Source organism: Pan troglodytes, chromosome 3 (assembly GCF_028858775.2).
Source record: "Pan troglodytes isolate AG18354 chromosome 3, NHGRI_mPanTro3-v2.0_pri, whole genome shotgun sequence".
NCBI lineage: Eukaryota > Metazoa > Chordata > Mammalia > Primates > Hominidae > Pan > Pan troglodytes.
In genome coordinates this window covers 6102401-6124210 of record NC_072401.2, presented here as the reverse complement: position 1 = coordinate 6124210, position 21810 = coordinate 6102401, and the positions used below count along the sequence as shown (strand labels likewise).

At 46.7% G+C, this 21810-nt stretch overlaps 1 protein-coding gene across 22 annotated transcripts in view; it reads right to left on the bottom strand.

Moving 5' to 3' along the window:
* Nucleotides 1-21810, bottom strand: part of EVC (EvC ciliary complex subunit 1) — a 119143-nt gene that overhangs the window by 28177 nt on the left and 69156 nt on the right. For 13 of the 22 annotated variants that reach the window (XM_063809336.1, XM_054682725.2, XM_054682728.2 and 10 more), the window contains exons 12-16: nt 18390-18602; nt 8445-8554; nt 4986-5196; nt 3429-3650; nt 125-269 (exon numbers count right to left, since the gene is read on the bottom strand). In XM_063809336.1, coding sequence (XP_063665406.1) covers nt 125-269; nt 3429-3650; nt 4986-5196; nt 8445-8554; nt 18390-18602 — 901 coding nt within the window. Of the gene's footprint in view, nt 1-124; nt 270-382; nt 470-503; nt 3275-3428; nt 3651-4985; nt 5197-8444; nt 8555-14622; nt 14763-18389; nt 18603-21810 lie in introns of those variants that run through there. The other 9 variants (XM_517090.9, XM_009447305.5, XM_063809342.1 and 6 more) reach the window with 8 other exon arrangements.

Below are 21810 nucleotides of genomic sequence, written 5' to 3'. Positions count from 1 at the left end.
TAAAACATTGAAATAATTATATTCCCAAAAATAAAATTCACAACATCTGACATCCTATTCTGCCCCAAACTAAAAGCACACATTGCCAGTCTCTTCTGGGGCTTCCCTGAGGGGGGTCCCGTACCCTGCAGGGTCTTCAGGTGCTGCAGTTTTCTCTCCTCGTGGTCCTCCATGATCCTTCCGATTTGCTGGTAATACGCCTGCACCAGGCGGCTGACACCAGCGCTGGTCACGTAGACGCTCTCCACTGCTGACTCCATCAGTGTCCTCTGAGGGGAGAAAGGAAGGACAGGGACAGCAGAGAAGTCACACGTGGGAGCCACCCACGGCCCATCCAGTCCCTGCCTCCCCATGCCCTGGTTCAGATCTTCCACCTACTCACCAACCTGGATTGGTCAGGAAGCAGGCAGAGAGTGCATGGCTGGTTTAAACTAGTCATGGGAATCCTATCTTCTTAGGTCAGGGATGTCTAGAGCCAATGAAATGCGATGTTAGGGAAAGTCGGCTAAGAGGCCTTCCCCGCACCTTTTTTTTTTTTTTTTTTTTTTTTGAGATGGAGACTCACTCTGTTGCCTAGGCTGGAGCACAATCTCGGCTCACTGCAACCTCCATCTCCCAGGTTCAAGTGATTTTCCTGCCTCAGTCTCCCAAGTATCTGGGATTATAGGCAAGCACCACCAGGCCTGGCTAATTTTTTGTATTTTTAGGAGAGATGGGGTTTTGCCATGTTGGCCAGGCTGGTCTCAAACTCCTGACCTCAGGTGATCTGCCCACCTCGGCCTCCCAAAGTACTTGGAGTACAGGCATGAGCCACCACGCCCGGCCGAGGCCTTCCGTTTCTAAACATTAAGGTGGAGGACCAGCAGGTGAAAGACTGCTGTTCCCTCCTCCGGCCTGGAATGCAGGACTGACATCTGGAGTGACAGTGGCCATTTTAAGACTATGAAGCAACAAATTAACAGCAAGAATGCAGGGTCAGAAAGAAAGACCCTCGTCCTCGGTCACATCACAAAGCCACTGTGGCAGCCTGGGTCACGCACCTCCCCATTTCTTGTGTTATGGGGTAACTTCTATTTCTTTGAGCCATGTTACTTGCAGCTACATGCATTTCTACGATACATCTTCAGACCAAAGTAGAAAAGACAGGAGACCCTGAGACATCCCATCATTGGGCATGTGTTGGTTGTGCACTGACAAAGTTATCATTCTTTTCCTCATAAGAGGATGGGCAAAAGCCAGAAAAGCTCATCCCCATTTCCGCAAATATTTATTGGATGGTGCTAGGCTTTGGGTAAGAAAAAATACCCACTTACTCTCACCACAGCATCTGAGAAAGGTACCTGAGCACACAGGTGTGGAGCAGAGGCTGCGGAGGTGACTAGACAGTACAGCCCGGGGTGGCAGTGCAGGTCTGAGCTGCTCTTCTAACTCCCGAGCCCCTGCTCATCCCTTACTGCCAATGGTTCTTTCCTTCTCCTCTGCCCTATCTGCAAAGGGGGCTCCCACTCCACCCCTCCAAGGACCTGGGCTCCAGCCTTGCACTTCCTATCAGGAGCTCCCATCCTCTCTCCCCGAAGGTCAGCAAGCCCACCCACATCTTCACATCCTGTGTGCACCTGCCTTACTGCCACAGTAAAGTGGCAGACACCCCACTTTGCACCCACCTCTCCTCCCTTCACCAGGCCTTCCATCCTTGGCCACCCCTTCTCTCCTCCTCCTCAGTTTTTTTCTGGCCAGTCTCCCCGTACCCATCGGCACACACATTTGCGCTAGTGTTCCAGGAAAGCCCCTGAATACAGGCTGAATAAATGACCATTCTTCTAGAAACTAAACTCAATGCTTTTTTGTTTTTTGTTTGTTTGTTTGTTTGTTTTTTAGACAGAGTCTAGCTATGTTACCCAGGCTGGAGTGCAGTGGTGTGATCTTGGCTCACTGCAACCTCCGCCTCCCAGGTTCAAGTGAGTCTCCTGCCTCAGCCTCCCAAGTAGCTGGGATTACAGGTGCACACCACCATACCTAGCTAATTTTTGTATTTTTAGTAGAGACGGGGTTTCACTGTGTTGGCCAGGCTGGTCTCGAACTCCTGACCTCATGATCTGCCAGCCTTGGCCTCCCGAAGTGCTGGGATTACAGGCGTGAGCCACCGCGCTCGGCCTGACTTTACTTTTACTTTTTTGTAATTGTGAAGTTCTGGTGGTACTCATTTTCCAATCTTGACTCAAAATCCCTCTGGAAAGCTGAGGACAAAATACGACACCCTTATATCTTATTCCATTTTCATGCAGCGAGCATTTACTATTAGGTAACATGTGGACAATTCTAGGGACAGGGTGACATTCCCAATATCACCAGCCAGGCACGGCCCTAATTGTTTGGATAATCTGAGGCAGATGTGAGATATTTAGAATAAGACAGGGTGTTGCAGAAATGTGGGTCCAGCCTCTTCGCTGCACAGACACGCAAAGTGACTCGTTTTACTGAGATGAAAGGAACCCCTTGGAGGGCTCCTGGAAGGGCTCCTGCACTTCCCGATGCCAGGGCTGCCTGCTGGGCACAGAGCTGTAACCTGCTGCTGTCTCCCAGCCGCAGACACCCTGCCTACAGTGGCCTGCAGCGAGCGAGGTGCTGTAAGGGGTGCCCTACGTCTCCTTACAGCTTGTAAGGGAGGCACCAGGCAGGCGCAGCGTGTATGCTGGTCATTCTCCTGCAGCCCCAGCGCTGCCACTCACTAGGTTGGAGGCTGGAAATGTATCATTTGCCCAATCGTAGGCCTCTTTTTCCCAACGGGAAGAAAAATGATCCTGACCATGCAAGGATTGTGGGGAAAATCCAACAAGACGAGGTAGGAAGAAGCACTTAGTTAGACTTAAGTGCAACGCCAATGTGACTTCTCACTGTTATCATTTTTATCACTATTATTTATGATTATTGTCAGTATAAGGAGTTAAACCACTGTCTACTCAAGCTGAACTGATTTTTAGCGGCATTGCTCAGCTGTCAGGATGAACTCCGGAAAGCTCTAATGTCTCAGCAGAGGCGGCCAGGGGCAGGGAAAGCACACGTCTCTCTTTCTGAGAGAGGGATTTGGGTTCGGATCCCGGTTCTGCCACTGACCAGCTGTGTGGCTCTGGGTGACACCACGTCTCACTCAGTGCTGCTGGAAAGACAGAGCCAGTGCTCAGGATGATGCGGCGGCGCAGGGCCTAACAGCAGGAGGAGAACCGGTGATCTGCTGCGACTGCTCCTCCCCATTCTGCGAGGGAGAAGATCCCACCTTACAGATGAGAAAATCAAGTCATGGAGAAGTCAGGCAAAGTCTACTAGGCCACAAGCTCCATGAACGGTGTGGCAAGGAGCAGACCCAGGCATGGACCCTACCCTGAACATTCTTGCCCTCGGTGTCCCCAGGGACAGAGGTCAGTGCATACCTTGAAGTCATCCCTGTCCTTGGCCCGGCTCTTGGTGGCTGCATTCCGTGCGTGCACCAGCAGCGCCTGCCCAATGGCGCACTCCACGTGCTGCTGCAGAAGCTGCCCCACCTCCTGGGCCTCGGCCAGGAGCCGCTGCAGGAGCTGCAGCCGTGTCTGCTGTGCTTCCTCCTCCAACCGGCTGGCCTCCTCCAGCACACGCGCCTCCTGGGAGGGAAAGGACTGGGAGCAGGGGCCAGTGCTCCTCTCACAAAGAAGCTCTGGCCAGGACTGGGATGTGGGGCTGGTCCTATCCAGGGCCCAGGGGTTGGAAAAGGGATGGAGAAAGGGCAGAAAGAGGTGGCCTCTGGGCTTGCAAAAATCAATGGATGAGGTTAGGTGTCTGTTAGGTGTCTGTGTCCCCAGAAAAAGGGCATTTATTGAGCATCAACTGCGTGCCCAGTACCATCTATGGCCCCTCACAAGATGGGGGGCCTTGCTCTTCCTTCTAGAACATCATGAGACCTGAACACTAGCACTGAGGAGGACACGAAGGCTCAGAGAAGTAAAGTAACTTTCTAAAGTCACACAGCAGAGCCAGGTTTTGAAGTCAGATGTGAGTCTCTTGGGATATCACAGGAGCTGAGGCAGGGCACACGGGGCCCTGAGGACTGCCTTTATTTGTAGAAATAAGAGAGAAAGAAGTGAGCGGGGCTGAAGCGAGGTCCGTGAGTCCTGCCTGCTCCTCGGAGCTCTCCTGGATAGAGCTAAAGAGACTGTGGGCTTGTGCCTCATTCGTGGGTCAAAGAGCAGCAGCTGCTCCCAGAGCTTGGTGGCTACATGCAGGAGGCCTGGAGCCAGCCTACCTGGGTGTAACTCCCAGCTCTACAACTTACTAATTCTTTCGGTCTGTTATTACACTTCAAAGAGACCACAGAGGCCTTCTCTACCACACCCCCAATGACAACTGCACCTGTCCCCCTCTGATTCCGTATGGTTTTTCCAGTATATATTTCTCATTATATCAGTGATACTAAAAACTTTTGGTACATGGGTGGCCCCTACGGGGGCTCCATTGTCTCCACTTGTTATGGTTAAATTGTGTCCTCTCAAAATTCATATGTTGAAGCCCTGACCCCAAGTACCTCAAAATGGGAGGTAAGTGGATAGTGCCTTTGAGGAGGTGATTAAGGTCAAGTGAGGTCATTAACGTGGGCCTTGATCCAATATGCCTGGTGTCCTTATAAGAAGAGATGGGACACCCACAGAGGAAGGACCTGGAGGACACAGGTTGAAGACAGTCATCTACAAGCCAGGGAGGGCGGTCTCAGAATCAAAGCGGCCCTGCCCACACCCTGATCTCGGAATTCTGGCCTCCAGGATGGTGAGCAGGGAAATGTGTGCAGTGTAAGCTGCCCGGTCTGTGGGACCTTGCTATGGCAGCCCCGGCGAATGAATACCGCACCCTGCAGCACCAAGGGTGATAGGATTCCGGTTCTGGCAAACCTGCTGGAAGCTGGGGCCTGCTGCAGGGGCACCGCCTGTCTGGAATGGGTGGGGCCACCATGCTGGTCTTACCAGGGCCCTGAGCAGCTGCCACTGATGCTCGTCCAGGCACTGGGAGGACCCCTGCTCCAGTGCACGCTGTTCCCGCAGCTCCTGCAGGAGGTGCTTCTTCCCCGATAGCCGCATCTGCGTCAGGGTGGCCAGGGCGTTGCCGCGGAGTGCCAGCCTCCGGAGGGCCGAGCACAACAGCAGGTCATGCCCCTGCAGGACACACCGCGTGGACCTTTGAGGAAAGCAGGTGAGGGGTGGGGTCAATGCTCTTGGCTTCACGAAGCCAGTGACAAGCTCCCCAAACAGCCACAGCCCACAAGAAGCCCCTCCAAAAGGAAGCAGGTTGGAATCACCGCCCTCTGCTGCCATCCTCTTAGGCATGGGTGCTCCCTGGGCACCACGCCGCCATCTGCTTGTCTATTAATTTTTTAACCTCATCACATCCTGCCTGGTTGTCCAATGCATGTGTACAGCAGCCTATGGCATGTATGCAGCCACTAGAATTAATGGCATGACTCTAAATCAGCACATCCAAAGCTGAAATCTTGAGCTGTTTTTGAGTTCCTATTTCAGTGATTCATGTAAAAAAACTCAGCCTGCCAGAGAGGTTCAACATTTGGTTGTATAACTTGAGGTGTCTGCTGAGAGGCTGAGAGGTGAACAGAGGTCTGACAGTCAGGTGCCAAGAAGAGGCTGGCAAATGCTCCAGGCTTTTTGGTGGGTGCCTTCATCCTGGGAATAAAAGTCATTCCCCACTAAGACCTAATTCAGAATCAGCTAAATTCCAACATGGGTGGAGTAAATCTTCCACCATCCGAAATTCCTTCTAGAAGTAACATAAATCCTCTGTGGAAGAAGATCATATCATTTGAAGTCTTAAATTATCTACAATTTCTCATGCTTAGTGGTCATCACCCAATAAAAATACCCAGATGAGAATTTAAAAATAAAGAGAAAAACAGACAATAGAAACATGCCCACGAGATATCAGAAAACAGAATCGTCAGACACAACCTTTACACTAAATTATGATTAATATGTTCCAGAAATTAAATGATAAGACGAAGAATTTCAGCAGATAACTGGAAACTATACAAGGAATCAAATGGACATCCTAGAACTGAGAACACAATAACTGACATGAACAACTCAGGAGATGGGTTTAGCACCTGATAAAATATGGCTGAAGAGAGAGTGGCTGGAACATACCTCAAAGGAAAATATCCATGCTGAACCACAGAGAAGAAAAGAATCAAAAATACAGAGTAGCACGTAAGAGACATATGGGATAAAGTGGAAAAGCCTCATAAATCCTGTCACTGGAGTCCCAGAAAGAGAGGAGGGAGAGAATAGGCAGGGGAAGATCTAAAGGGAAAACATCTGAGAATTTTCATAAACTGATATGAAAACCCAAATATATATCAGCATGAGGATTTACATTAAACATAAATGGACTAAACATTAATGCAATTAAAAGACACAGGTTTTCAGGCTAGACAAATTCCCCAATCGCTCTCTGTTGTCCTCAGTATGGCTCACCAGGTGTCCCTGGTCTGAGCCTACTTATGTTTCCATCCTCTTCTTTGTTTGTTTGTTTATTTGTTTTTGAGATGGAGTCTCACTCTGTAGCCCAGGCTGGAGTGCAATGGTGCGATCTCAGCTCACTGCAACCTCCGCCTCTGGGGCTCCAGCAATTCTCGTGCCTCAGTCTCCCAAGTAGCTGGGATTACAGGCACCCGCCACCATGCCCAGCTAATTTTTTGTGTTTTAGTAGAGACAGGGTTTCACCATGCTGCCTAGGTTGGTCTTGAACTCCTGAGCTCAGGCGATCTGCCCACCTCAGCCTCCCAAAGTGCTGGGATTACAGAAGTGAGCCACCACACCCAGCCTCCATCCTGTTCTGATGTTTCCCTTGTATTATCCAATTCCATAGCTAGACACCTGCTTCTTGATGGTATGCACAATTTGTTTTCTGCAAAGGGCTGGGCAACTAAAAAATAGTTATATCGATACCTGAAAGAAAATAAATTGAAAATAAATTCTACCAAAAAGACACATGTACTTATATGTTCATTGCAGCGCTATTCATGATAGCAAAGACACGGAATCAACCTAGGTGTTCATCAATGGTGGACTGGATAAAGAAATGGTATATATACACCATGGAATACTATGCAGTCATAAAAAATAATGAAATCATGTTATTTGCAGTAACATGGATGCAGCTGGAAGCCATTATCCTAAGGAAACTAATGTAGACACAGAAAACCAAATACTGCATGTTCTCACTTATAGGTGGGAGCTAAACATTGGGCACCTATAGATACAAGGATGGGAACAAAAGACCCTGGGGACTACAAGAGGGGGCCAAGTGTTAAAAAACTACCTATGGGGTGCTGAGTCCACTACCTGGGTGATGGGAGCTGTACCCCAATCCTCAGCATCACGCAATATACCTTTGTAACAAATCTGCACATGTGCCCTCTGAATCTAAAATAAAAGTTGAAAAATAAAACTAAAAAATAGCTATATCAAACATTTTTTTCTCGACTGGGCATGGTGACTCACGCCTGTAATCCTAGCACTTTGGAAGGCTGAGGTGGGTGGATCATTTGAAGTTAGGAGTTTGAGACCAGCCTGGCCAACATGGTGAAACCCCATCTCTACAAAAAATACAAAACTTAGCCAGGCATGATGGTGGGCACCTGTAATCCCAGCTACTCGGGAGGCTGGAGCTGGAGAATCACTTGAACCCGGGAGGCAGAGGGAAGTTGCAGTGAGCCAAGATTGCACCACTGGACACTAGCCTGGACGACAGAGCGAGAGTCTGTCTCGAGAAAAAAGAAAAAAATATATATATATATAAAATATATATAAATATATAAATATAAATATATATAATATATAAATATATATAAAATATATATAAATATATATAAAATGTATATAAATTATATATATAATATATATTTTTTTCTCATATGAAAGAAGGAAAAAAATACTTTCCAGCAAATTGGAAAGACCATATTGCACGAATTGTTATAGCAAAAATTTGAAAAATGAATATAAAAACTGATAACAAATTGGGGAGTGGCTGCAATTGGGCACAAGAAATCTTTTACAATTGCGTTGTAGCAATTTTTGGGGTGATAGAAATGTTCTAAATTTGGATTGTGGTGATGGGGTAGAACTCTGTAAAATTTACTAACAATCATTGAATTGTACTTGTAAAATAAATATATGTAAACTATACATGAAAAAAGCTGTTTAAAAAAGTTCCTATGACAGACAACTCTATCAAATAGATATCATTAGCCCATTTTATAGATGAGGAAATCGAGGCTAAGAAACGTTAAGTCATTTACATTCAAAGGAAGCCGAGGGGCAGTCAGCGTGCCCACTGTACAGATGAGGACACTGAGGCTGGATGGAGCATCATGCAGGACACAAAGCCCTGGGCCTTCAGGGAGCTGTACTCACTCTTCAGTGAGGCCGCCCAGTCGGCCCAAGACGCCGCGGATGGTGCCCTTGTGGTCCTCCCGCAGGTGTGTCTGCAGCACGCTGGACAGCGCACACTCCTCCATCCACACCTGAACTCAGGACAGAGGGACAGAGCAGGTATGTGGTTACTCACTTCAACAATCCTGCTTGCTAGGATTGTGCATTTTGTTTATTGTTTGTGTGCGTTTCTTTTTTAAATCCCTTTCTGCCCCGATTTCATTAACATTTTCTCTTGTATTTTCTTCTAAAACCTTAAAATCTTTCCTATTTGCATTTAGGAAAAATGCAAATACGAAAATTTTAAATATTCTAAATTGAAGTATCTAAAATTTATTTTCTGTGGAGTAAGGAAGGGATCAAATTTTCTCTGGATAAATGGATAACTAATTGTCCCAACAGTGTTTATTAAATAATTTATTTTTTTTCTGGCTTTCCTCTAATGCCACTTTGTCTTGTATAATTAACATATACACACACATCTTGTCCCAGCTTCTGTATTTTGTTCTATTGGTGTGTTTATTTCTGCACCAATACCATGCTTACTAACGTAGCAATTAAACATCAATGCAGCGAGGGTAGGTCCTGCCTTATCCTCTTGTTCAAAGCTGCCTGAGCTATTCTTGGTTGCTTTTCCTTTCATATGACTTTTAGGATCAGCTGGTCAAGTTTAGGGGAAAAAGGACTCTTTGGAATTTTCTCATAATTGGGTTGATTTTACAGATCAATTTGGAGAGAATCGCCATCTTTGGAAAACTGAGTTTTCCACCCCAAAACATGCCATTTCTCTCATTTTTCTTCATGCCTTCAATGACATTCTATAAACGTCTCCCTTAAGCTCTTATACACATTGGTCAACTTATTTTTAGGTACCTTGTGGCTTTATATTCTGAAGATGATCTTTCTTTGTCACTGGGTGTTGCTGGTATGGAGGAAATCTACTGGTTTGGGATATTGATTTCGTATGTGGTGACATTTCGGAGCAATCTTCATAGTTGTGACAGTTTGTAGATCCTTTTGGCTTTTCAATAGAGACATTCATATTATCCATAAATATGGTGCATAAAATTCGATGTAGGAGCGTCTGCTCATCCTAATTGACTGTGTTGTTCAGAACAGATCTTTTCACGGCCTGACTTACGGTCTGATCGGTCTGTTATTTTCTGTGAGATGGGGTATTAAAATCTTCCATCATGGTTTCAATTTGTTCGTCTTTCAAGTCTGTCCAATTTTGCTTCATGTGTTTTGTGGCTAAATTGTTGTATGTTCCTCTTACGCTATGCAATGATTCTCTTTATCCCTAAAAAAAGTTTTCTGCCTAAAGTATAATTCGTCAGATCTTAGTATCATGCACTTTCTTTTGGTGGATATTTGCCTAGGATATTGTTTTCCTTCCCTTGACTTTCTAACTTTTGATGATCTAGCTGTGTCTCCTGTAACGCCACATAGCTAGATTAGGAAATGTGTTTTTTAGCAATCTGAATGGATCTGCTAGTATTTATTGTGACTAATGGGATGCTTGGACTTATTTCCCACCATCTAATCTTGTGTTTTCTAGATATTATGAAATGTGCATTCTTCCCAACTTGTTTTTCTTTTATTGGATTCATCATTTTTTAGGTGTCTAACCTGCATTTTGGAATACTTTTTTCTCTACCTTGGAAGTCACATATTCTGCTTAGTTATTTTACTCTGTCAATGCACTGCAAAGGCCATCAGAGCTCCCCTAAGGCTGAACAGATTGGGTTATCACTTGATGCAGCAAGGGAGAATGTGTAGAGGGGTTAGAAAGGCCCAGGTGTGGGCTGGGGAGGGCTTAATGAAGCCAGGCTTGGCTCAGCCAGGACGGGGTGTCTGGGAATTTCAGGGGTGGGGAGTTGGACAGTGTTCACGTTTGGTCTGTGTCCAGGTATGGTGGCAGGGTGGTCTCATTTTTGGCTCCATCTTTCATGTAACAGAGGGGCCTCATCATGTGGATGCTTGGTGGTTGGTTGTTCAATAGGAGAACACCCAGGCCCAGCTGTGAGTAACAAGCTGGCTCCTGGATGGGAGGGGCTATTCTTTTCTCTCCCAGGTGATTACTCTTCAGTTTTTAACTTGTATATTTAATTTGTAAATATAAAGTTAATACTTCTGCCCTCCTCCAGACTAGAAGGAGAAATAAGATTCCAGTGTTCTCTCTGCCTTCCTGGATACTGCTCTTCATTATTTTGGTTCTGCGCTGTTTTCTAAACTCTTCTTCTAACGCGCTCATTTCTAAACTCTTCAGTTCATTGTTTGAATCATCAATGTTCCTTTGCCCAATATTATTTCTTATTTCCCTCTCACTACCTCTGTTCTCACTTACTGTTTTAAAAATTGTCTATTTTATTTCTACAGAATTAGATACCTTCTACTCCTATAGGATTTTGTCATCCTATTCTCCATGTCTCTTCTTCTATATCTTCCATCTCTTTAGATCTCTGAGCTGTGTTCCAGGACCACCTTCTCACATTTATCTTCTAGTTCGCACATTGTTTCTTTAGCCACAATTTAATCTGCTATTCTATTAACGAATCCAATTAGATTTCTGTTTTCATTACTATAATTTTCTTTTTTTCTTTTTGAGATGGAGTCTTGCTCTGTTGCCCAGGCTAAGGGATCCCCTGTGAGATCTCGGCTCACTGCAAGCTTCACCTCCCGGGTTCAAGCAATTCTCCTGCCTCAGCCTCTGGAGTAGCTGGGATTACAGGCACCCACCACCACGCCCAGTTAATGTTTTGTATTTTTAGTAGAGACAGGGTTTCACCATGTTGGACAGGCTGGTCTTGAACGCCTGACCTCAAGTGATCCATCTGCCTCGGCCTCCCAAAGTGCTGAGATTACAGGCATGAGCTACCACTCCCAGCCTCATTACTATAATTTTCATTCATAAAGTATATTTTTTCAGTGTCTTGTTTTGTTTCACAGTGTCTTGTTTTTAGGGCTATTAATCTCCTCTGTTTTTAAAAGAACACACATTACAAAGCCCATTCTAATGAGGTCCAAGGTCACACAGCTAATAAACAGTGGGGCAGGAACTGAAATCTGCATCTTTCTGTCTCCAAAGCTCAAATATTTTCCAAATCCACCATGCTCCTCCCTGACGAACTCACATCACCAGATGCACCTAAGTCAGCAAGACCATGCTACAACCAAGGACTCCATCCTTAAGGTGAGAGTCAGTCCCTTTTCCATGGCTTTGTAAAAGGCTGTACCTCTGGCATCCTGGAGATGGCGCACGCTGCATTTGGAATGCAGATTAAACACAGAGGCCTGGACAGAAGCACTTGCAGCGTAGACTTCAGTTCTGGTGGATGCTGTGATTCATAACACTTGCACTTAACTCTCACAAAACTACACTGTGCTATCTGGAACATTTCATTAAATCCCATCTCTGACTCCTCTTGTAAGGAGTTTACAATAATCTGTCGGAGTGCTAGGGAAACCAGAATATTCTAGAAAATTCTGCACAGTCATCGTTGTCTTTTTTTTTTTTTTTGAGATGGAGTCCCACTCTGTCACCCAGGCTGGAGTGAGGTGCTACGATCTCAGCTTGCTGCAACCTCCGCTTCCCGAGTTCAAGTGATTCTCCCGCCTCAGTCTCCCAAGTAGCTGGAATTACTGGTGCATGCCACCACGCCCAACTCATTTTTGTATTTTTAGTAGAGATGGGGTTTCGCTATGTTGGCCAGGCTGGTCTCAAACTCTTGATCTCAGGTGATCTACTTGCCTTGGCCTCCCAAGGTGCTGGGATTACAGGCGTGATCCACCATGCTTGGCCAGTCTTGATTCTTTGAAAGGTGAGTCTGCATTGCCACTAAAGTATATAGGGGTCTTTGCTGCGTGTTTTGAGAATGCAGCTTAAACTAGCAACAGGATTCGATGATGATCGATAAGGTCAAGATCTCTGGACCAGATGGTGCCTGCAGCTGTTACACAAACCTCTTCAGCATTATCAAATGCAGGCTTGTAAATGCTTACATTCAGAAGAGGTGCTTCCTCGGGCTAGAGTGCTGGTCATTGCTACCAGGTCATTTTGTGGCCTCAAGTAAGTTTTACTCTTTGTTTCAAACTCTCATGTATTATGGGGAGAAAGGGAAAGATCTATTGATTGACGCCTAGCATGTGCTGAAAGTTTGTTAGTGTCCTCCTAGAAACAGGGAGGGTTTTTAGGTGGGGTGGACTCTACAATCAACTCCCGAGGCAAACACTGGAGTGCTGGGGGTGAGGGGGGCATTGCAGTTTTAAACAGCATGGTCAGAGTAGGCCCTGCTGTGAAGGTGACATGGAGCAAAGACCAGGAGCAGGACAGAGTGAGGCAGGAACGTGCCCACAAAGCCAGAGGAGTGCAAGGAACCACTGGGGCTGGGGTCAGCATGCAGTTGCGGTCAGAGGGCAGCCAGGGCCTGACATGGTGGGCTTTGCAGAGTGTGGCGAGGACTCTGACTTTCATGCTGTGTGAAATGAGAAGCCATTGGGGGTTCTGCAGAGAAGCAACATGATGTGACTTAGTGTTCCCTATCAAATCTATTGTGCTGACGACTGTAAGATGCCCAATTATTTCCAGTATCACTAACAGAGAAAAGTCACTGCCAATTAAAGTGTATCTTGATTTCAGGGATGTTAAAATATTTTTAAATATGTATCCTAAAAATTAGTGGCATACAGGATGTCTTAAAACAGGGACGTCCAATCTTTTGACTTCCCTGGGCCAGACTGGAAGAAGAACTGACTTGGGCCACACATAGAATGCACTAACACGAATGACAGCTCATGAGCTAAAACAAACGTGAAAAAATCTCATGATGTTTTAAGAAAGTTCATGAATTTGTGTTGGGCTGCATGCAGCCTGTGGGTTGGACAAGCGTGTCTTAAACGTATCACTCTGGCTGGGGGTTGAGAATGGAGGTAAAGCAGTTGGTCAGCTGTTGCAGTAACCCAGACAAGAGTGGTTTTGACCAGGGTGCTAAGAGGGGAGGTGCTGAATAGTGGTTACATTCAGGATTAGACGGAAGGCAAAATCAATGGGATTTCTTGTCAACCGATGTAGGGTGTGAAAGAAAGAGGAGTCAAGGATGACCCCAAGGTTTTTGCCCTAATTTAGTAGAAAAATGGAGGAAGGCTGTGGGTAAGGCAGGTTGGCAGGAAGAGCAACAGCTGTTTTTGACACACCCATTTCTCATGTCTATCAGTCATCTAAATGGAGACTTCATGTAGATCTGAGTTCAGGAATGATCCTGAGCTGAGCATATAAATTTGGAAGCTGTTGGCTCTCAGTCCAACGACCCTTGAGGAACTGAAACCTGACAAGAGCCATGTGAGTGAGCACAGAAGTGACTCTTCTCCAGTGAAGCCTTCTGATGAGACTCCAGCCCCAGCCCAGGGATTGGATGTGGCCTTGTGAGAGGCCCTGAACAAAGGGCCCAGTTAAACTGTGCCTGGACCCGTGACCCACAGAAATTGTGAGACAATAAGTGCATGTTGTTTTAAGCTTCTAGTTTAGGGGTTACTTGTTATGCAGCATTAGAAAACTAATACAGGTGGTGTGTGACTGGATGGGATCACTGAGAAAGTGCATGTAGATAAAGAAGAGGACTGGAGACTGCACCCCAGGGCTCTCCAGTGTTCAGAAATTAAGGAGCTGGGAAGGGGCCAGCAAAGGAGACTGAGAAGGAGAAAGAAGCGAGCTGGGAGGAGAAGCAAGAGAGTCAAGCGGGTGTTTCAAGGAGGAGGAAAGAGACCAACTTGGCCAAACACCACCGTGTCCAGTAAGAGGAGGCCTGAAAGCTCGGCACAGAGGAGAGCAGACTTGGTGATGAAATGATGAAAACCACCTGGAGTGGGGTGCAGAGCCAGAGGGAGAGGAGAGTGAGGTGGGGAGCCAGGATTCAAACTCAGACAGACTGCCTCTAGCACTGGTGTTCTTTATTGTTATGCTAAGGAGTGCACCAACTGCCACATTCCCTGCCCCACTCCTACTCACTGGTGCGTTAGTTTCCTGTGGCTGCTGTAACACTTTATTACAAATTTGTTGGCTTAAAACAACACTTATTACCTTACGCTTCTGGAGATCGGAAGCCTGACATGAGGGTTGGCAGGTCTGCACTCCTCCCCGAGGGTCTGGGGCAGAATCCATTTTCTTGCCTTTTCCAGTTCCTAGAGGGCACTTGCATTCCCGGGCTCACAGCCCCTTCCTCCGTCTTCAAGTCCAGCAATGGCTGCAGAGTCTTCCTCACTCCTCACTCTGGCACTGCTACTCCTTTTTCACTTATAAGGACCCTTGTGATAACATGGGGCCAAGCCAGATCATCGGGAGAATATCCCCATCTCACGATCCTTTGCTTAATCACATTTGCAAAGTCCTTTTTGCCTTGTAACCAGGCATATTCACCGGTTTTAGGGATTAGGATGTGGGCCTCTCTGGGGGGCCATTATAGCTGCCTACCGCAAGGGGACTGAGAGCAGAAATCTGCATTAGAGCAGATTAAATTTTGAGAAACACCATTCTACAACCTGTTCTAACGGGGTAATTCACAAATTCCATAATTTTTAACAACTTCCCTGAGCAATGGGATATGAAATGACCCACTGTCTTTTTGGATAGAAAACAATGTGGGAAAGGCAATTTGTAGTCGATGTGTTTTTGATTTTCCATAAATAGCTTCGCTGGTGCTTTTCTTCTCATGACTAATATTCATCTGAATGACAGAGAGCTCATTTCTCTTTTTTTCATCAATGAGGAAATATGGCAGGTGGATCTCTAACTATCGTGTGTTAATTTTTTTTTTTTTTTTTTCTTGAGACGGAGTCTCGCTCTGTCACCCAGGCTGGAATTCTGTGGCGTGATCTCGGCTCACTGCAAGCTCTGCCTCCTGGGTTCACGCCATTCTCCTGCCTCAGCCTCCCGAGTAGCTGGGACTACAGGCACCTGTCATCACACTTGGCTAATTTTTGTATTTTTAGTAGAGACGGGGTTTCACCAAGTTAGCCAGGATGGTCTCGATCTCCTGACCTCATGATCCGCCCGTCTTGGGATCCCAAAGTGCTGGGATTATAGGCGTGAGCCACCGCGCCTGGCTATCATGTGTTAATTTAAGGCAGTTAAGTAATCAGTAAATTAACTGTGACACAGACACCTTGAGAAAACAGTCTTGGGTCATACTTATGTAATCAGCTGATGAGGTCATTAACTCTCCTGCTTGCTTCCTGCATGCAAAACTCAACCAGAAACCTTCCCCACATGCCAAGAAAAATTCACAATCGTATGCTCACAAAGTAAACAAATAAAACATTCAAAACAGAGCTGTGCATAGTCTATTTGCCTAAAATAACTTAAGACTCCTAACCAGAGGGTTTTAGATGAATCACAGGTGTTTTGTCAGAAATGAAATTCTGGATTCCTTCACTATCAATACCGTTAAATGATTCAACAGATATTGTGCAAAAGGTCTTAACTTGCATTATCTCAGTGCAATCATTTGAATATTGTGACCCTTAGTTTTCACATAGAAGCTGGAGTTCTGAGGTATTTTTAGCAAGTTGTGTAAAATCACAGAGTTGCAAGAGGTCAACTCACTGGCTAAAGTCACACAGCCCATTAATGTGTCTGCTCTGGCTCAAACCCGTATCTTAGGCTTCTGAGGTTAGGGGCCTGGCTGCAAAACCACAATGGTCTCTAAAAGGCCCCTACACTCATTTAGTGGGCCCACTTCAGAGGCCCATTAGGCTCACCTGGTTTCTGAGACACTGAGGCCCAGGTCCTCCTCCCTCCCCAAAGACTGTAAATGAATTGGTCTACAGCCTAGGATTTGGAATGAATTGGATGAATTCAGCTTCATTTAGATCCCTTCGAAGAATACAGGGCAAAGGCAACACTGTAATCATTTCCAAAGCTGCATTATTGTTGCTGGAAATGCAACAAGTTTTCCTGAGCATTTACCATATTGCAGCCACTGGGCTTTGAATAGGTGGTGTCAAGATGAAAATCAGGGTTGCCGTCCTCAAGGAACTCACAGCCAAATGCAGGAGACAGACAAGTCACCTACGACAGGGCAACCGGATGCCACTGACAGAGGACTGAATGAACTAGAAGGAGGTCTAAGAATTCATTCGGGCAGGCAGCTAGGCCCTGTGCCTGTCCCCACAGCTGTGAGTGGTCATGTGTTTGCACAATGCTCTCCTCTATCTACTTTGTACTTTCTATTGCCCCAAGGAATTGTTTTAGGAAACCTCTTTCAGATGGATGCATCAGTCACACTGGTCTTTTGTAACTAATCGCAAACCCAACTTAAAGAAACAGGGCTTGTTTCTGACAATAAGCATGTAGGGGCAGGCGGTTCAGGGCTGCGGTAATGGCTTAACAGCACTGCCAGGGGCTCAGGGCTGTCTAAGACTGCTCCACCATCTGGAGCCCACCAGGCTCACGCAGGCTGCCTCTAGGGCAGAGAAAGGCTGATGCACCTCCAGGCCTCCCATGCGTTCTAAGAAGGAAGAATGGGACACTGAAGAAGGGGGCTGCTCCAAGCAAAACTGGCGTTGGTATGAGGAAACAGAAGCCCTTTGCTTTGTTTCAAAGGCCAGAGCAGTGTCACTCAGCCATGGCTAGTTGCAAGGGATATGGATATTGAGGATGTTAGTTTCACAGCCTCTAGAGGGCCGAAGACAGGGGAGAAAGGACTGGTGGGTGGTCTTGGTGGATGCTGAATTTGGAAATGCCTTCTTTAATTTAACAGTTTTTAATTTTTTAAAGATAAAATCAATGTGGGCTGCGCACAGTGGCTCATGCCTGTAATCCCAGCACTTCGGGAGGCTAAGGCGGGCAGATCACTTGAGTTCAGGAGTTTGAGATCAGCTTGGCCACCATGGTGAAACCCCTTCTCTACTAAAAATACAAAAATTAGCCAGGCGTGGTGGCACGTGCCTGTAATCCCAGCTACTTGGGAGGCTGAGGCAGGAGAATCGCTTGAACCTGGGAGGCGGAGGTTGCAGTGAGCCAAGATCGCACCACTGCGCTCCAGCCTGGACAAGATTCCATATCCAAAAAAAAAAAAAAACAAAAAAACAATGTGTATTGTATTAGTTTCCTATTGCTGCTGTTCCACATTGCTACAAGCTGTAGCTGAAAACAACACAAATCTGCTATCTTACAATTTTGAGGCCACAAGGCTGAAATGGGTCTTAATGGGTTAAAATCAAGGTGTCAGCAGGGCTGTGCTCTTTTCTAGAGGCTATAGAGGAGAATGTGCTCCTTGACCTTTCCAGCTTCTAGAACCAGCCAGAGTTCCTAGACTCACAGCCACACCATTCCAACCTCTGCTTAGAACACCAGCCCTCCTTCTCTGACTCCCACCCTTCTGCCTGTCTCCTGTAAGAACCCTTGCAATTACGCTGGGCTCACCAGGATAACCCACAAGCATCCCTACCTCAAAGTCCTTCACTCAACCGCACCTGCCTTTTGCCCTGTAAGGGAACACAGCATAGATATCTTTGAGGGGTCACGATTCTGTCTCAGCATAAATCCATGGTCTTAATAATCAGACTCTCACTGAAAAACAGGAGTCCTGTGTGTGCCGCTTCCCCCACCCCCACTGAGCCCACTCCCTGTGAACCCCTTTCCTTCCTGCCATTTGGTTGGCTACTTATTTCTCTCGTTCTAAAGAACAAGCTTTGCTGCTCTTCTTGATCGATCAACTTAAGGTATGATCTCCGACTTCCTGTTGAGGGAGATAAGGGCTCTGCTCTCTCATCCCACCCCTGTGGTGGGCCATTGTGAAAGGGAGGCAACAGTCATCTCTGTAGAGCACCTACAATAGGCACTAGTGGGTGTTCAGGACGTGAGATCTCTCACGCTTCTTCGTGTGTTTCTACAATGCAGACCCCAGCCCCTGGGTTCCCAAATGCCCGCACCTGCTGCTCTTGCTCTAGGAGCTCCTGGAAGACTTTCCACTGCTGCCTCCGGAAGCGATCTGACTTCCCCAGCTGCCAGGCAGCGTTCTCCTGGACTTCCTGCCTCAAGTAGTCACACTCTTCCGGGGGGAGGCCAGTCATGCCAGGGAGCGTCTGAAGGAACAGGGCATCCACGAACTTCTGGAAAGTGTCCACGGTGCTGAAGTACAGCTCCTGAAGCCGAGAACCACAGATGGGGTTACAGGTCACGGCAGGACCCTGTGTGGGGCCTGAGCTGCTCTCTGCCTCTCCTCCACAAGCCTCCCGCAAGACACAAGGAGATCCACAGACAGGAACTCTCAAGTCACACGTATGCAAGCATGCATAGACACACCTACAAGTAACTCCCCCACATGCACACACACTTGTACACACAGACACATGCACATATACTCATACACATATGCATGCAGACACAGGCACATATACACACATGCACACACACAGGAACACATGCACACTTTCGTTCACATCTGACCCATGCACACACTCCTACATACATCCATGCATAGACAAGTGCACACATACACACATGAATCACACAGACTCATACATACTTGCACACACAGACACACTCCTACACACACACACGCACACATGCACAGCCTTGGGATGCACCCGTCACCTTAGAGCCCTCTCAACCCCACTCAGCCAAGCTTCACACCTGCTCTCCTCGCCAAGCTTCACACCTGCTCTCCTCCCGCAGTGAGCTCTCTAACTCTGGCATCTCCTCAAAACCATCATTAGGGCCTCCCCTGGGTCACCATCTAGATTATTTTCACAATCCCCACTGGCCTCTTTGTCTTCCCTTCCACCCTCCATGCTTAAGTGAGTTATTTTCATAAACTTCAAGTCTTATCATGAATCCTCCTCAAATAACATGGAAGACCTCTGTTCCCCTCACACTCAAGATCACCCAGCAGGGCTTCCAGGCAGCTCAGAGATGGCCCCGGCTGTCCTGCCTCTTGTCTTATCATTCTGTTGCCTTCATCCCCGCTCCCCTACCCCAATATCTTTCTAAAAACCATGAAAAACAAACCCACACCATAATAATAATATTAAACACCTGTGAATCCACCGCTCACATCTTTTTTTTTTTTTCATTTAAAACATGGAAGCGGGAGGCTGAGGCAGGAGAATGGCGTGAACCTGGGAGGCAGAGCTTGCAGTGAGCCGAGATTGCGCCACTGCACTCCAGCCTGGGCGACAGAGAGAGACTCCGTCTCAAAAAAAAAAAAAAAAAAAAGGAACCTTACAGATAGCTGGGCATGGTGGCTCACACTTGTAATCCCAGCACTTTGGGAGGCTGAGGTGGGTAGATCACCTGAGGTTGGGAGTTGGAGACCAGCCTGGCCAACACGGTGAAACCCTGTCTCTACTAAAAAATATAAAAATTAGCCGGGCATGGTGGTGCACGTCTGTAATCCCAGCTACTTGGGAGGCTGAGGCAGGAGAATCACTTGAAGCTGGTCCAGGTTGCAGTGAGCTGAGATTGTGTCACTGCACTCCAACTTGGGTGACAGAGAGAGACTCCATCTCAAAAAATATAAAAACAAACAAAAACAAAAAACATGGAACTTTACAGGTCAAGTTGGAATGCTTTATGGCTCCCTGAAATCCTTTTCCCTCCCTCTCAGCCTCAGACAGCCATCCCCATGAATGCAGTGACCCTCTCTCCAGTTTACAGGTCTCTACTTTCCCTGCATATCATGTTCATAAAGGTGGCTTTTGGTGTTTGTGTTCATTCACCCATAAATGGCATCTCATTGCATGTTTCATTATGCAGATGCTTTTTGTTTTGTTTTGAGACAGGATCTCCCTCTGTCGCCCAGGCTGGAGTTCAGGGGCGTGATCACACCCTCGACTTCCTGGACTCAGGTGACCCTCTCGCCTCAGCCTCCCAAATAGCTGAGACTATAGAGTGTATGCCACTATGCCTGGCTAATTTTTTATATTTTTTTGTGGAGACGAGGTTTTGCTGTGTTGCTCAGGCTGCTCTCGAACTCCTGAGCTCAAATGATCTGCCTGCCTTGACCTCCCAAAGTGCTGGGATTACAGGTGTGGGCCACCGCGCCCAGCCCAGAAGCTTTAACACTCCTTTTGCCCCATCTCCAATCACTTTTACACCCAGAATGGACTCCTCGCCCTGAAAAATCCCTCCAAAATAATCCCTTCTCTGGAGCCTCCCCTGGGCCACTAACACGGGCATTTCTGACCCCGAGCTCCCACCAGCTGTTTGGTTAGCCTACCAGGGTATCTAAGCCACAGTTTATCTGTCATTCCCCTAGACCACAGCTCCCTGAGATAGCGGCTTTGTCGCGCTAGGGTCTGCACCCACATCTCATATCCTCCCCAACCAAGCACGTGCTGGCAGTCCCTGAATACGCCATGCCCCAACACAACTAGAGCACCCACGTTCCCCTCTGCCCAGGAACTCTCCTCACATGTTCCAAAAATCAATTCGAGGTCTCCTTTTCTGGCAAGGCACTCTGAACACAGGGTCTCATTAGGTGCAATGTGGCTTAGCTGAACATCTGCTTTCCTTCCTGGAGTCTGGAATCTTGGTACATGACAGGAAGGAGATGTGCCCGTATGACTGATCCCAACAGAATCCCTGGACTCTAAGCTCAAGATAGCTTCCCTGGTAGACAACATTTCACACATGCTGCCACAACTCATGTGAATTAAGTGCATCCTGTGTGACTCCATGGGGAGAAGATTCTGGAAACTTGTGCCTGGTTTCCTCTGGATTTTACGCCTTGTAGCTTTTCCCTTTGCTGATTTTGCTTTGAATCCTTTCACTGCAGTAACTCTTAGCCATGGGTACAACTATAGGCTGAGTCCATGAGCTGTCTTAGTGAACCACTGAACCTGGTCATCTTACAGACCCCAGAAGAGGTGCCCCTCCTTTGCTGCTGCCCTTCCAGCACTCACCAACCTTTGCAGGTACTGGCTGTATGACTGTCCTTCTCATGGACAAGACCACAGAGTTTCTTCTTACCACCTTTGCATTTGCAGGGCCTGGCAGAGTCCCCAGAAAATGACAGGTGATAATAAATATAATTGTTAAGAATTACTAATTTGAGTCAAGAACACTGTTTTTGCATAATATCACTCAACCTATATAACAGTTCAATCAAGGCATTCTATTATAATTATTATCATTTTACAAATGAGGAAACTGAGGCACAGAGAAGATGAGCAACTGGAACACAGTTTACAGATGGAAGGTCCTGGCCATTGGACTCTTGGACTCATACCCTTAGCCAGTGTGCTACATGGATAATTGTTTTTTTAAAAGGAAAATAAACATATTCTCACACATACACTTAGTATGGTGAATGTACCTAGCTCATACTTGCTGTGCTCAATGAATATAAGT